Source organism: Delphinapterus leucas, chromosome 20 (genome assembly GCF_059928025.1).
Source record: "Delphinapterus leucas isolate spDelLeu-1000000601 "Yukka" chromosome 20, BTC_Dleu_Yukka2, whole genome shotgun sequence".
Taxonomy (NCBI): domain Eukaryota; kingdom Metazoa; phylum Chordata; class Mammalia; order Artiodactyla; family Monodontidae; genus Delphinapterus; species Delphinapterus leucas.
This window is the reverse complement of record NC_143148.1, coordinates 8,309,296-8,324,813: the sequence shown is the minus strand read 5'-3', so window position 1 is coordinate 8,324,813 and position 15,518 is coordinate 8,309,296. Positions and strand designations below refer to the sequence as shown.

The following is a 15,518-nucleotide window of genomic DNA, read 5'->3' as shown; positions in this document are numbered from 1 at the left end:
GATGGGTGGTTTTGGTGGGATGAGTGATCAGTGGTGTGCCTGGGCACCTGGGTTTCAGACAGGGGGATACAGTCATTTACTCATCGTTCGTTTACTGAACTGAGCACCTCCCAGGGGCCAGGAGCTGTTCTAGGTGCTGAGGATACAGCAGTAAACAAAACAGACTAAAATTCCTGCCCAAGTGGAGTTTACAGTTACGGGGGTGGGGGTGGGGGTGAGGGTGGTATTATTCCCCTAGATAGATGGAGAGAAATGGCCTATTGAGGCTGCCGTAGACCATTGTGTGGGATACTGGGAACCCACAGGGGGGACATGCCATTCTCTGGTAAGATGCACGGCTTCCCAGAAGAGGTAAGCTCCCCTGAGCGGGGGTTTGTTCTAGGGGCTGAAACACCCAGGCCCAAAGAGGTCAAACCAGAGAGTTTCCCCAAAGCCCGTGAATTTTTCTAGACAAATGTACTGGGTAGAACCCCATGAACTTGCCATTTTGGTAGGTCAGAAATGGCTGTGTGTTGGAAATTTGTTTGAGTTGCATCTGATACCATCATGGTGGCTCCACATTTGTATTTTATTTAGAATGATTTTACACTTTCAATTTTTCTGAATTTGCATTATTTTTGTTACTTTAAGTTAGGCAAAAAGTCTCAAATGCTTATGTAGATTTTTAAAATCTGTCAGGCTCCAGGGTTTTACTCTGTGCATAGAGGAGAAGAGGGGTGTCAAGGATCCCCTTCTGACTTAACAAAGACAATTCCTAAGTATTTAGACTGGAGGTTCTCAGGGTGGATCCTAAGAAGGATCCCCCTCCTCAGGGACTGTTTAGAAAGAACGTAAGAGCATTTTGGGGGTGGGGTGTACTACTGGCATTTACCCCCTGGGAGCCAGGCTTCTTAACTATATGCCGGGCCCCAGATGGTCTATGTTACAAGGGTTGGCAAACTAGGAGCCCTTGGGCCAAATGCAACCTGCAGCTCATCTTTGTAAGTAAAGATTTATTGACACACAGCCACACCCATTCATTTACATATCACCCATGGCTGTGTCTGCAGTATAGCAACAGGACATATCTACCGTCTGGCCCTTGGCACAACAAGTTTGCTGACCCCTGCTCTATAAACGTGAAATCTACCAAAAATGCTGATCTCACCTCCCCTTGGAGAAACATGGACCTGCTTTCAGACAACAGATGCCAATTTAAATATTATCAGGGAAATATACTCTGATTTTCTTTTCCTTTATTCTCTTTTTGTGTTTTGTTTTGCTTTTGTTTTTTAAATATTTATTTATTTGGCTGCATTAGGTCTTGGTTGCAGGTCTTAGCTGTGGCACGCAGGATCTTTCATTGCAGTGCACGGGCTTCTCTCTGTTTGTGGCGCGTGGCCACAGTAGTTGCGGCGCTCTTTCATTTTCTGCCATGCTGGATGTCACTCCCTAAATTGATGTTAGGTGATGGGCCATGCCCTTCAGTTTGAAAACCAGTGTTCGGGACAGACTTGCTCACACACAAAGAGATATATAAGAGAGTGTTCGCTCAAGTGTTGTTTGTAAGAAGGGAGAACTGGAGACAACATAACAGTTGGCGGAGTTGCAGAGTGGAATATTAGGCAGCAAGTAATGAAATGTAAAAGTCTTGAAGAGCTGAGGAGTGAAAAAGCAAGCTACAAAAGGATATATAGAGTGGGATGCTTATATTTGTTTCCTGTTGCTGCTGTAACAAATAACTACAAATGTAGCGACTTAAAATAATACAAACGTGTGACCTAACACCTCTGAAGGTCAGAAGTCCAACCCGGGTCTCACTGGGCTAAATCAAGGTGTCTGCAGGACTGCGTTTCTTCTGGAAGCTTCAGGGGAGAATCCGTTTTGCTGCCTTTTCCAGCTTCTAGAGGCCACCCACTTTCCTTGGCTTGCAGCCTCTTCCTCCACTTTTAAAGCCAAGAGCGTAGCATCTTTCAATCTTTCTCTGACTCTGACGTTTCTGCTTCCCTCTTCCCCTTATAAGGACCCTGTGATTACCTTGGGCCCAGTATCTTCTCCTCATCTCAAGATCCGAATTTAATCATGTCTGCAAAGTCCATTTGCCATGTACAGTATCATTGCCCAGCTCCTGTGACTAGGATGTAAATATCCTTGGGGGGGGGGCTGTCATTCCGCCCAACATCATGCTAGAAAACAAAAATTTCCCAAGTAAACTTCTACTTATTTATTTTTTAATATTTATTTATTTATTTGGCTGCGCCAGGTCTTAGTTGTGGCATGCGGGATCTAGTTCCCTGACCGGGGGTCAAACCCAGGCCCCCTGCTTTGGGAGCACGGAATCTTAACCACTGGACCACCAGAGAAGTCCCCCAAGTATACTTTTAAAAAAGGTGTAACACACATTCAGAAAAGTGCACACATCCTGCATGTACAACTTGATGAATTTTCCCCAAGTAAAATGCACATGTAACCAGCACCCAGTACAAGAGACAGAATACATCCAGTGCCAAGAAGCCCCCCTCCACCATCCCCCCCATAACCACTCAGTGTAACCATTGTCCACTCTTTGGCCAGCAGAGGCTAGCTTTGCCTGTTGTTGAACTTTCTATAAACTACAACCATGTGGTGGGTCTTCTTTTGTGTCAGACTTCTTTCATCCAGCATGTTTGTGAGATCATCCATGTTTGGGGGGAGAGTAATGGTTTGTTGATCCTTATTGTTGATTAGTACGTTATTTTTAGGAATATATCACAACTTGTTTTCCTATTCTATTCTGTGTTTGGGTTGTTTCAAGTATTTGGCTAATATGAATGGTGCCGTTATGAACATTCTAGTACACATCTTTCGGTGCTCATCTGCAGGCATTTATCTTGAGTGGAAATGCTATTCACAGAGGAGGCACATGCTCAGCTTCAGTAGATACTGCCACTCCGTTTTTCAAAAGTGACTGTACCATTTCACACTCCCATCAACCACATCTGAGAGTTCCAGTTGCTCCACGTCCTCACCAACTGTTGATGTTATCAGTCTCTTTTATCTGCTGGTGTAAAGTGGCCTCTCCCTAGGGTTTTTTTTTGTTTTTTTTTGTTTTTTGGGTTTTTTTTTTTTAATGAAATATACTTGATTTATAATGTTGTGTTAGTTTCAGGTGTGCAGCAAAATGATTCAGCTACCCACAATATATATATTCCTTTTCAGATTCTTTTCCGTTATAGGTTATCACAAGATATTGAGTAGAGTTCCCTGAGCTATACAGTAGGTCCTTGTTGGTTATCTATTTTATGTATAGTAGCGTGTATATTTAATCCCAAACTCCTAATTTATCCCTCTCCCCCCTTTTGCCTTTGGTAACCATAATTTTGTGTGTGTGTGTGGTACGCGGGCCTCTCACTGTTGTGGCCTCTCCCGTTGCGGAGCACAGGCTCCGGACTCGCAGGCTCAGCGGCCATGGCTCACGGGCCCAGCCGCTCCGCGGCACGTGGGATCTTCCCGGACCGGGGCACGAACCCGCGTCCCCTGCATCGGCAGGCGGACTCTCAACCGCTGCGCCACCAGGGAAGCCCCATAACTTTGTTTTTTATATCTGTGAGTCTATTTCTGTTTCATGAATAAGTTCACTTGTGTCATATTTTAGATTCCACATAGAAGTGATATCACATGGTATTTGTCTTTCTCTGTCTGACTTACTTCACTTAGTATGATCATCTCTAGGTCCATCCGTGTTGCTGCAAATGGCATTATTTCATTCTTTTTTGTGGCTGAGTAATATTCCATTGTGTATATATACCACCCTAGGGTTTTGATTTGTATTCCCTTGATGCCTAATGAGTTTGAGCCCCTTTTCATGTGTACAAAGTTTTAAAATCTGGTAACATACCTTCCACTTTTTTTTTTTAAACGTGTATTTTTAAATATTTATTTATTTATTTATTTTTGGGTGCATTAGATCTTCGTTGCTGCACACAGGCTTTCTCTAGTTGTGGTGAGCGGGGGCTACTCTTCATTGCGGTGCACGGGCTTCTCATTGCGGTGGCTTCTCTTGTTGCGGAGCACGGGCTCTAGGTGCGCGGGCTTCAGTAGTTGTGGCTCGCGGGCTCTAGAGCGCAGGCTCGGTAGTTGTGGTACATGGGCTTAGTTGCTCCGTGGCATGTGTTTATAGATACATTAAAACATATGTGGGAATGCTCAATACCTAATTTGGTTAGCGGCTACCTCTGGGGTCAGAAGGAGGGAGGGGACTTTGTTAGGACAGGGTTCACAGAAGGCCTCAGCTTGCAGAGTTGTTATCACTAAATCAAAAGCGGATACAGGAGTATATGAAATGTTTTATTTCTTAAAGTTGATTGAGGTAAGTATAATAAACTATGCATTCACTTTTAATTGAGCTGGGGGTGGTGGGTGCAGAATTCTAGCAAACATACAGCGCTCCCCCATGTTCCAGACAGTGTTTTTCAGTGCTTTCCAGGCATCAATTCTTTTAATCCTCACAACGACCCTATGAGAAAGGTATGATGATGATTATTCCCTTTTAAGAGGAAACTGAGGCCCAGAGACCTGAAGGGACCTGCCCACGGTCACAGAGCTGGCATATTCTTAAGGCCCTCTACTCTTCTCTATGCTTGAAACAATTTTTTAAAAATCTTTATTGAAGTATACTTGATTTACAATGTTGTGTTAGTTTCAGGTGTGCAGCAAAGTGATTCAGTTATATATGTATTCTTCTTTTTAGATTCTTTTCCGTGATAGGCTATTACAAGGTATTGAGTATAGTGCCTTGTTGGTTATCTGTTTTACATATGGTACTGTGTATATTTTAATCCCAAACTCCTAATGAATCCCTTCCCCTCCTTGAAACAATTCTTAATGTTCAAAAATCATAAGAATAAAGGAGAGAGGAGAGAGAAGGCAGAAGAGGGCAGGCAGCAGGGTGATGTGACTGGCGGCCGTGGTCGTTCCTCCCGCAGGTCCCCCCAGCCCGGCTGCCCGGCTTTCATCATCGTCAAGCTGAGCCCGCTGCGGGACCGCCTCGTGGTGACAGAGTGCCAGCTGACCCACTCACACCCGGCCTGCCCGCTCGAGTTCGCCTACTACTTCCGCCCGGGCCACCTGCTGGCCAACGCCTGCCTTCCCGTGCGCACCACCAACAAGATCTCCAAGCAGTTCGTGGCCCCGGCCGACGTGCGCCGCCTGCTCTCCTACTGCAAGGGCCGCGACCACGGAGTCCTGGACGCCCTGCACGTGCTCGAGGGGCTCTTCCGCACCGACCCCGAGGCCAAGGTGGGGTCTCGGGAGAGGCAGGCGGAGGGGAGGGGGCGGGGGGGGCGGGGCGCGGCTGCGGAGAGGCACGCCCAAGACTCGCGGGCCGTTCATTCATCCATCCGCCCACTCATCCATTCACGCCTTTCATTCATTCCTTCGCGTATTCATTCAAGATTTATCGAGGCATGGGGTGGTGGTCGGGGGCGGCCGCCTGCAAGATATGGCCCCGTCCCTACCCTCAGAGAACTCATCCCCTAAGGCAGCGCCCTCCACTAGAACTTTCTGCGGTGATGCGAATACCTTGTGATTCCGCGCTGTCCAGTATGGTAGCCCCGAAGCCACACGTGGTTATTGGGAGCTTGCCCTGCGGCCAGTAGGACTGAGGAACAGAATTTTTTAATGGTATTTCATTTTCACGAATTGAAATGTAAATAGCCACTTGCAGCGATTGGCTACTACAACCTTGCAGGTCCGGGGAGAAACCAATCATAGACGCATCCAAATATGGTATCAGGTCATTAGGGTTGGGCTAGGAGGAAGAGGATCCAGAGTGATGGAAAGTGCTATTTAAAAAAAAAAATTTTTGTTTTTAACTGAAACGACACACATAGAATATGCACAAATGATAAGTATAGAGTTTAGTGAGTGTTCACAAAGTTAAAAACACCCCTGTGCCCACCACCCAGATCATGTCTTAGTAGGGAGGGTGCTACATGACATAATACGATGGATTGGAGAGGAGAATGGTAAAGAATAATAGGGCGAGGGCGTGGACAATTGTAAGGGTGCTATTTTAATGTGAGTGGTCAGGGAAGGCCTCTGTGAGGACATGATGGTGAAGCAAAGGAGACAGACTGGAGGGAGGGGATCCCCCATTCTGTCTTCAGAAGGAAGTGAGTTCCAGGCAGAAGGAAGAGCCAGTGCGAAGGCTCAGAGGCTGGAACGAGATCCATGTGCTGGAGGAACGGTGAGAATACTGCTCCTCCACGAGGAATCTTTCTGCTGCTTTGATCCAACTTTAGGGCTAGGGTGGGCTTGGAGGGAAGGAAAGAAGGAAGGAAGGAAGGAAGGAGGGGAGGGAGGGAGGAAGGAAGGGAAGGAAAGAAAGAAAATTGGTTTCTCCTTCGGGCTGTGCTTTTCTCTCATGCATGGAAGAGGTCCCAACTCAGGGTAGAGATGAGGTGTGAACCCACTCTCCAGAATCAAGTCCACAGCACTCACCCCATCTCCATCTCATGCCCAGTAACCAGCCCTCTTTCAAGCCACCAACAGAAACCCAGCCCTCTATCCATACATAGTATTGATAATAATTTAGGAAATGTTTATCAGGCACTTACTACGTGCTGGGCACTACCCTAAGTGCTTTATAAATTGTAATCCATTTAAATACCACTAGCACACTATGAGAAAGGAATCCACCATTCTCATCTTCACTTTACAAATAAGGAAACTGAAGCACAGAGAGGGCCAGTAACTGGCCCGAGGTCACACAGCTACTTAACCACAGAGCTGGACTTCAGACCCACACAGTCTGGACCCAAGGCCATGCTCTTCACCACTCTGCTATTCCCCAGTTTGGAAATGAGGTTCGGGCCCCTCCCGGTCAGTTCTAGCTCTACCCTGGAAACACCCTATGTAGGGTCGCCCCTGCAAGAAGCAGCATATTCATAATGGAAAGCCTTCAATGTCAAGGGATCATCCTTTTAACGCCCAGTTTGGACGCTGTCATGAAATCTACCCTAAACCAAGTTTGGCTCCTGGATCTGTGATTTGCCCCACCTTAATTTTTTTTAATTGCATTATAGTTGATTTACAATATTGTGTTAGTTTCAGGTGTACAGCAAAGTGATTCAGTTATACATATATACATATCTATTCTTTTTCAGATTCTTTTCCCTTATAGGTTATTACAAAATGTTGAGTATAGTTCCCCGTGCTATACAGTAGGTCCTTGTTGGTTATCTATTTTATATACAGTAGTGTATATATGTTAATCCCAACCTCCTAATTTATTCCTCCCCCTGCCTTTCCCCTTTGGTAACCATAAGTTTGTTTTCTATGTCCGTGGGTCTATTTCTGTGTTTTGTTTTGTTGTTTTTTTTTTGCGGTACGCGGGCCTCTCACTGTTGTGGCCTCTCCCGTTGCGGAGCACAGGCTCCGGACGCGCAGGCTCAGCGGCCATGGCTCGCGGGCCCAGCTGCTCCGCGGCATGTGGGATCTTCCCGGACCGGGGCACGAACCCCTGTCCCCCGCATCGGCAGGCGGACCCTCAACCACTGCGCCACCAGGGAAGCCCTATTTCTGTTTTGTATATCCGTTCATTTGTATCATTCTTTTAAGATTCCACATATAAGTATCATTTGGTATTTGTCTTTCTCTGTCTGGCTTACTTCACTTAGTATGATAATCTCTAGGTCCATCCATGTTGCTGCAAATGGCATTATTTCATTCTTTTTTTTGGCTGAGTAGCATTCCATTGCATATACGTACTACATCTTCTTTATCCATTCCTCTGTCGATGGACATTTAGGTTGCTTCCACATCTTGGCTATTATGAATAGTGCTGTTATGAACATCGGGTTGCATATATCTTTTCAAATTAGAGTTTTCTTAGTATATATGCCCAGGAGTGGGACTGCAGAGTCATATGTTGGCCCACCTTAATATTTTTAAAAAGAAATGAAGAAGTTCTAGAAAACCAAGAGACAGACCAGTGAAAGGGTTATTCCTTTTTTAAAAAATTTAAGTTGGCTTTTTGAATATGTAAGACATTCACATGGTCCTAAATTCAAAAGGTACAAAAGGGTATGTAGTGAAAAGTACCCTTGTCACCTCCTGCCCCTCAGGGCCCCTCCTCAGAGGCCGCTGGAGCATCAGTGGCTTATCCATCTTTTATATATCTTTCTGTTCTATGGCCCAGTGCTGTCCAGTGAAACTTTCTGTGATGCTAGAAATGATGTGTGTCTGCGCTGTCCAGTAGGGTAGCTGGTGTGGCTATTGAGTGCTTGAAATATGGCCAGTATGACTAAGGAACTGAATTCTTAATTTTTTATTATTTTTATTTATTTATTTATTTAGTCACAATGGACGGCATGTGGGATCTTAGTTCCCCGACCAGGGATTGAACCCGCGCCCCCTGCAGTGGAAGCATGGCGTCTTAACCACTGGACCGCCAGGGAAGTCCCCTGAATTATTAATTTAACTTAATTAATGGAAATTTCGACAGTCCCATGTGGCTAGTGGCTTCTGGATGGAACAGCACAGCTCTATACACAGATACATTTGCATGTCTTTATTTTTAACCTTATTTCCCCTTGTCCCCTCCCCCAGCAAGGTTGCACATTATACCCACGTTTTTGCATCTTGCTTTGTATACTGGGGCGTGCCAGATGGTAGCATCTTTTGTTCTTCCTCTGGGGCCGGTCAAATCCCCCTGAGAAAACTCCAACCACTTGGCTGGCTGGCAGGTTAAGGCCAGGCTGCCAGCTTCTGGGATCCATGTTGGGGAAGAGAGCTGGGGAGCTGGCCCTCCATCAGTAAGATGCACAGAGCTACCACTCCCCCCTGCCCCGCCAGCAGATGGGCCCGATGTCCCCAGGGCCAGCAACCCTCTCTGTTTTACTGCCTCCACAGAATAAATCTCCAGCCACCTGGGGGTGAGAAAAAGCTTAACAGATCTAACTGCTTCTAAAACAGCCCTCATATCTTTTGTTTTAACCTCCCCACACTGCCAGGGTTTGCCAGTTCCTTTTGAGCGCTCTGCTGCTGGTCCCAACTGATGGGGTTTTTTGGGGAGGTTGCTTTTGTTTTCTTTTTTGTTGGGGGGAGCGGTGGTCAGCTTGTCCATCTGCTTTCCAACTTCTGAAGTTTGGGTCCTGTTGTCTCCTTTCCTAATGCCTCTATAACTTTAAAAAAAATTCCTTTTCTATAGAGGTACTTGAAGGTCGGGAAGGAGTGAAACTAGCAGGATGTGTTCAGTCTGTCACCTTTACACGGAAGTTTCACCTGGCTTTTTTCACTTATAAGATATAGCAAAAGAGCTCTGGGTGTTATTCTCTCTGCTTCCAGCAGTTTCCTGAAGGAGCGATTATATTTGAGAAGCTGAATGCCAGGGACCCCCTGCGTTGAGGTCGTTCACTTGCTCTTGGGAGGGGGTCAGACAAGAAGAGTGTACCCCAAAGCCACAACCACCGTTTGTGGGCAAGACTGAGTGGCTGCTTCAGCCAAGGAGGTGTTAAGACCTTTTATAATCTGCCCTGAGGCCGTGATGATGGGCTGAGGAATCTAATCCCATCTCCTTTGTGGCAGGCTCCAGGGTAACCAGCAAGCCAACTGGCTTTCTGGGTGGAGATGGATCTTGCACAGAAACGTTGCAGCCCTCTCTCATGTGTACGCTTTGGCTTCTGAGAAAGGCGAAAGTTGCTCTGAGTGTGCTACTTTTAAGAATACTAACTGGTCAGCTGCTACAATCTCAGCAGAGGCCTCTTTGTCAATATCTGTCAGAATGACCAAGCCGCTCACCCTTTGACCACTCCCTCTCCCACTGCTGGGAATTTATCCTGCAGATGTAGTTGCAGAGACGCTGAATGATTTCCACGCAAATGATTGGGTTCGTGAAAGTAAGATTGGAAACAACCAAAGCCCACCCATGGGTAATGGTTACATAACTGGAATACTATGTAGCTTTAAGCAAGAGTGAGAGCAATTCTAGGAACGGATCTGAACAGATCTCTCGGTTACAAAAAAAAAAAAAAAAAAAAAGCAAGGAGCAAAACAATGTACATGGTATATTGTATGTATAAAACGGAGAAAATAAGAATATAAAGGTGGCTTGCTTGTATTCACATAAAGAAAATCTAGAAGAACAGCAAGAGATGTGGATGGACATAAGAATAGCGAATGGCAACAGAGTGGTTAGAAAATAGAAGTAGGAAGAGGACCCAGTGCTGGATAGCTTTCTATTATTTGACTTTGGGACCTTGTGAATTTTGGCACATTTGAATAATTCATTTTAAAAGAGAAGATAAAAAATAGACAATAGTCCCAATGTGCCACACTGATCTGTTTCTCTCTAGAAAAGAAAAATTCGGGATGAGCGATGAGTGTCCTAAGATGTGACAGTCAGGATGGCCTGGGTTTTGCCTTATTAACAACCAGCCCTGGAATCTCAGTGGCTTACCTCACTGAACTTTATTTCTTGCTCATTGGCCAAAGCAAGTCACGTGACCGTGGAGAACTGCAGGGGGGCAGAGAGATGCAGTCCTGCCAAGTGCCCAGGACAGGAGAAACCCACCATTACTTGGCACAGGGAGAAAGACAACCACAGGCTTATAGAGCTGTTTCGCTGAGGGTCTCCCAGAGCCCTGTCTGAATCTGGGGCTTGTGTTTCCCCTGCTCTGTAGTTACCCTGGACTCTTGTGACTCAGTCTCAGCCTTTCTGCCTCTTCCTGGCTCCCCAAGGGAATCTTCTCTGTGTCCAATAGCCTATTTTTACATCAGGCCAGCCACTTTGGGGATGATACAGTAGCAGCTAAAAACTTGATTTTATTTGTACAGATATACACTAAAAACTTTATATACATTCTAGCTGTGCCATTTCCTGGCTGGGGAACATCCAGTAAGTTGTGAACAAGTTATGTAACTTCTCCAGACCTTGGTTTGTTCATCTATAGAATGGGGATAATAATAGACACTACATCATAGTTGTTAGGGTTGTTGTGTGAGGGTGAGTGTGTGTGTGTGTGTGTGTGTGTGTGTGTGTAAGGAACAGTGCCCGGAAAGTAGGAAGCTCTATATGGTTTAGCTATTTAGCTATTATTTTTATTCCCTCATTTTTTGCGGGGGAACAGTCTAGAGAATAGTATTATTCTGTTCACATGAAAAAGGAGGCTGTGTGCCTGAATATAGGAAGAGGTGTGGGTAGGGAGTGTTGTGTGGCATGGTTTCTGATGTCCACATTTGTGGAATCTGGTCTATGGTTAATGCATCCCTGTGCCACCGATTTGTGTGTCTAAGATGGTACTCACGATCATTCCCATCCTCCAGTCTGCTCCTCCCTGGGCTGCTCCATCCCCGCTTGTGCCCCGCCATCCACTCTGTGCCTCAACCCAGAAGCCTGTGTGTCAGGTCCGTGCGATCACTTTTGTGAAGAGTCTAGTGGTCAGCTGTACAGGCCCTGGGCCCAAACTGCCTGGATTCAAATCCCAGCTCTGGTGTTTACTACCCGTGTGGCCCCAGGCAAGCAACTGAACCTCTCTGTGCCTCAGTTTCCCCATCTGAAAAATGGGGATAGTGATAACAGGACCTGTTGTGCAGGATTGTTGTGGAGGTTGAAAGAGTTAATGCCTTGGAACTGGGGGGTTAGTTCTCCCCGGCACTTTACACACGTGAAATCTCCTGTTCATATTTATTCATCTTTCGTTTGCAGGCTCTCTCTTCCCACTCAGAGGTGTCTTATTGGCCCTCCTCAGTGCTTGAGCAGCACTTGGCGTGTCTGATTTGCTCAGTAAATATTTGGTAGAGAAATTCATTCATTTATGTATCCCCCTCCCACCTTCATCACATGTCACCACACCCCTCCAGTGTCACCCACACATCTCCGTCCACACCTTGTTTTTCCCCCCCACCACCACCCTTTATGACCTGGACTTGAATCCCAGCCCTACTGCTTGTTAGCACCATGATCTGGAGCAAGTCACTTCCCTGGTGTAGTCAGGGACCCTAAGACCACCCTCAGGTTCAATGGGGACTCACAGAACTCAGCAAAGCCATTATACTCACGGTTACAGTTTATTACAGTGAAAGGATACAGAGTACAATCAGCAAAGGGGAGCATGGGGTGGGGTCCAGGAGAGACCAGTGGTCTCTCCCAGTGGAGGTATATGGACAGTGCTTATTTCTCCCAGCAACAGTGTGTGACAACACGCACGGAGTATTGCCCACCAGGGAAGCTCACCCTAGCCTCGAGTCCAGGGTTTTTATTGGGGTTTGGTCACGTAGATATGACTGCCTGGGTGGCTGACCTCAGTCTCCAGCCCCTCTGGAGGTCAAGCCCGAGGCCCCCACTATAAACCAGTTGTTATCAAGAGACTATTTAGAGTGGCCCAAGCCCCTCAAGTGAACAAAGACACTCTATCGGGCAGGACATTCCAAGGGCTTAGAGGCTGTCTCCTAGGAGTCAGGAAAGAGCCAGACCTTTCTTTGGAAGGTGTGGGGTTTGGACAACCCAGACCTGCTGAGTTAATCCTTTACTGCAAACCTGGAATCTCTCAGCCTCAGTTTCCCTATCTGCAATATAAGGAAAATAATGGTCCCCTCTCAGCAATCACCCTCGCTCAGTCAGAGGACCCCACACTGGGAATTCCCTGGCGGTCCAGTCATTAAGACTCGGCGCTTTCACTGCCCCATGGGCCTGGGTTTGATGCCTGGTTGGGGAACTAAGACCCCACAAGCAACCACACACCAACCTCTGTCCCATTAGCCTTTCTCTTTAGCGTGTCCTCCACACTCAGATGATGATGATAATAATAATAACAGCTATCACTGAATGCACACTGACCTCGTGCCAGGCACTGATCTCCATGCTTCATGCAGATGAGCCCATTTAATCCTCAGAGCAACTTTATAAGGCCAATGCAGTTACACTCCCCATCTTTGTGGATGGGGACAGCTCAGGCACAGAGACGTTCAGACACTTTCCCTAAGGCACACAGCTGATGCATACATCCTCACAGTTAGTAAGAGGGAGAACCTGGACTTGGATCCCTACGGTCTGGCTCCAGGATCCAGGAACCCTTAACTATCCAGTCATTGGGCCTCTCGGCTGAAAGCAACACTAGTTGTGTTATTGTTCATGGAGACTTGGCCAGTGCAACAGGGCAGGACTTGCACCTGCCTCATTCAGTCCCTTCTCTCTCCTCAAGGCTAACACAGTGTCAAGCACACAGTAGGTGCTTAGTAAATGCCGTTTAATGAACAAACGGCTGTGCAAGAAAAGCTTATGTGCCCTCTTTAGAAAGAAAACTCAAGATCAGAAATCTAAGTTTTCTCTTTAAGAATGAAAGTCAGCTTTTAATTAGGCAAGTGCTGGCCAGCTCCAGAAAAGCCTCAAGGCAAATACGTTTTGCTGTTTTCACTTTTCTCTTATTCCTTTTCCCAAGGAGAAAAAGGTAAGAACTTACCTAATACTATAGAAACATGTAAGGTTTTTTTTTTAACCCATTATGCCTATTAAAATTTTCTTTTTTTCAAATTGAAGTAGAGTTGATTTACAATGTTGTGTTAATTTCTGCTGTACAGCAAAGTAATTCAGTTATATATATATACATTCTTTTTCATATTCTTTTCCATTATGATTTATCGCAGGGTATTGAATATAGTTCCCTGTGCTATGCAGAAGGACCTTGTTGTTTATCCTTTTTTTTTTTTTTGGAGATGTAATTGACCTATAACATTCTATTAGCCTCAGGTGTACAACATAATGATTTGATATTTGTATACACTGTGAAATGATCACCCCAGTAAGTCTAGTTAACATCCGATGACTTTTATCTTTACGTTAGTTTCTAGACCAGCACCGTCAAATAGAACTTTCTGTGGTGATGGAAATGTCCTCTATCTGCACTGCCCCATAGACACTAGCCTCACGTGGCTGTTGAGCAGTGAAATATGACCAGTGTGACTGAGCAAGTTAATTTTTATATCTTTTAAAATCTTAATTTAAATATAAATAGCTACTGTATTGGACAGAACTGTCCTAGATGGAAATATCTGCTAAGATAAATTAAATCATAAAGTAATAGTAGGTGTAAAAATTAATGATGGTTGAAAAAAATGATAGTGATATTGTAACCAATTCAGTGGTAAGCTGACTAGGCTTTTCTATAAAATTTATTGAATGCCTCTTCTATTTAAAATGCTGAATGTATAATTTTAGGGTGAGGAAAGCAATTTTCTTGCTCCTTTTGGACTCCGCTGGACTTCTTTTTTTTTTTTTCTTAATAGAGTTGGTTTGTTGTTGTTGGCTTTTGTTTTTGGTTTTTTTTTGGTCTTGAAAGTGGAGAACTGTGCATTGCATTTTAACTGGTTTCATAGGACGAGGTCCGATTATGGCAGAATGGTTTGTGGAGAGATCTGTGTTTAAACTGTATTCCAATCCTGGTTCTACAGCTGTGGGCCAGCTCTGCAGGGCCTGGCTGAAACAGTCTTAGCCGTCTGCCTGGTATAGGGGACCCTAGCTCATCGCTGCTAATCTCCCTACCCCATTAAGTGGATTTTGTGCAAAAATAATGAGGCCAGAGTGGCTGAGGCCAAGGCAGACGAGAGGGACAGAGATGAGGCCCAAGGGCCCGATCGCCCAGTGCACAGCTGTGGCCTGAACTCTGGATTTGACTTGAAGGGTGATGGGAAATTCTGGGAAAGGTTTTTAAGGAGGGGAGGGGTTGATCTGGTCAGTCTTGAAAATGCCCCCCAGCAGCGGTGTGGGGGACAGGGAGAGACAGGGAGCCCAGGCAGAAGCGGCTACAATAATCCAGGTGACAGATGGTGATGGCTCTGACCAGTGGCCGTGGGGGTAGGGAGAAGGGGTCAGATTCTGAAGGTCGCCGCTAGGATTTGGGGATGGGCTGCATGCAGAAGAGCTAAGAATCAGCCCTGAGTGCCGGAGCCTGAGCTGTAAAGTGGGTGGTGGAGCCATTGCGGAAGAGACAGCCGACCGAGGAGGGGCAGGTTGGTGGGGAGTGAGAATCAAGGGTGCCTTCGGGCCATCAGTCTCAAGGGACAAGTGAGCTGTCTAAGGGTCCATGTTGCTGCAGAGACAGGTAAGTAGGTGGGTCTGGAGCCTGGAGATACAGAACTGGGAGTTATCAGCTTAGAGATGCTAAAGGCCATGTAACTGGATGAGATCACCTTGGCTGAGCCTAGAGACGAGAGAGGAGAGGGGAGAGCCTGGACGAGCTCTGCAGCACAGCAACATTTAGAGGTGGAGCAGAGGAGGAGGGGCAAGCAAAGGAGAGTGCAGAGGAGATGGCTGGGAAGAAGGAGGAAAGCCACGAGTTTTTCAGGGTGACAGAAGCCAAAAGAGACCTACGTTCCAGAAAGGGGACAGGGTCACTGTACTGAATGTTGCTGAGCACTCAAGTGAGATGGTAACGATAGCTGGGATTTGATACATGCCAGGCATCATTCCAAGCTTTGGACACGGATAATCTCTATTTAGCCTCACCGCAAGCGTTAAACAGACATATATTCCCATTTTGCATAAAAGGAAACTGAAGCTAAAA

At 46.0% G+C, this 15,518-nt stretch overlaps 1 protein-coding gene across 1 annotated transcript in view; it reads left to right on the top strand.

The window, feature by feature from the left end:
• Positions 1 to 15,518, top strand: part of ZSWIM9 (zinc finger SWIM-type containing 9) — a 28,059-nt gene that overhangs the window by 5,239 nt on the left and 7,302 nt on the right. Inside the window, exon 2 of the mRNA XM_089902634.1 lies at positions 4,944 to 5,256. Within this exon, the coding sequence (XP_089758760.1) occupies positions 4,944 to 5,256 (313 nt within the window). The remainder of the gene's footprint in view (positions 1 to 4,943; positions 5,257 to 15,518) is intronic.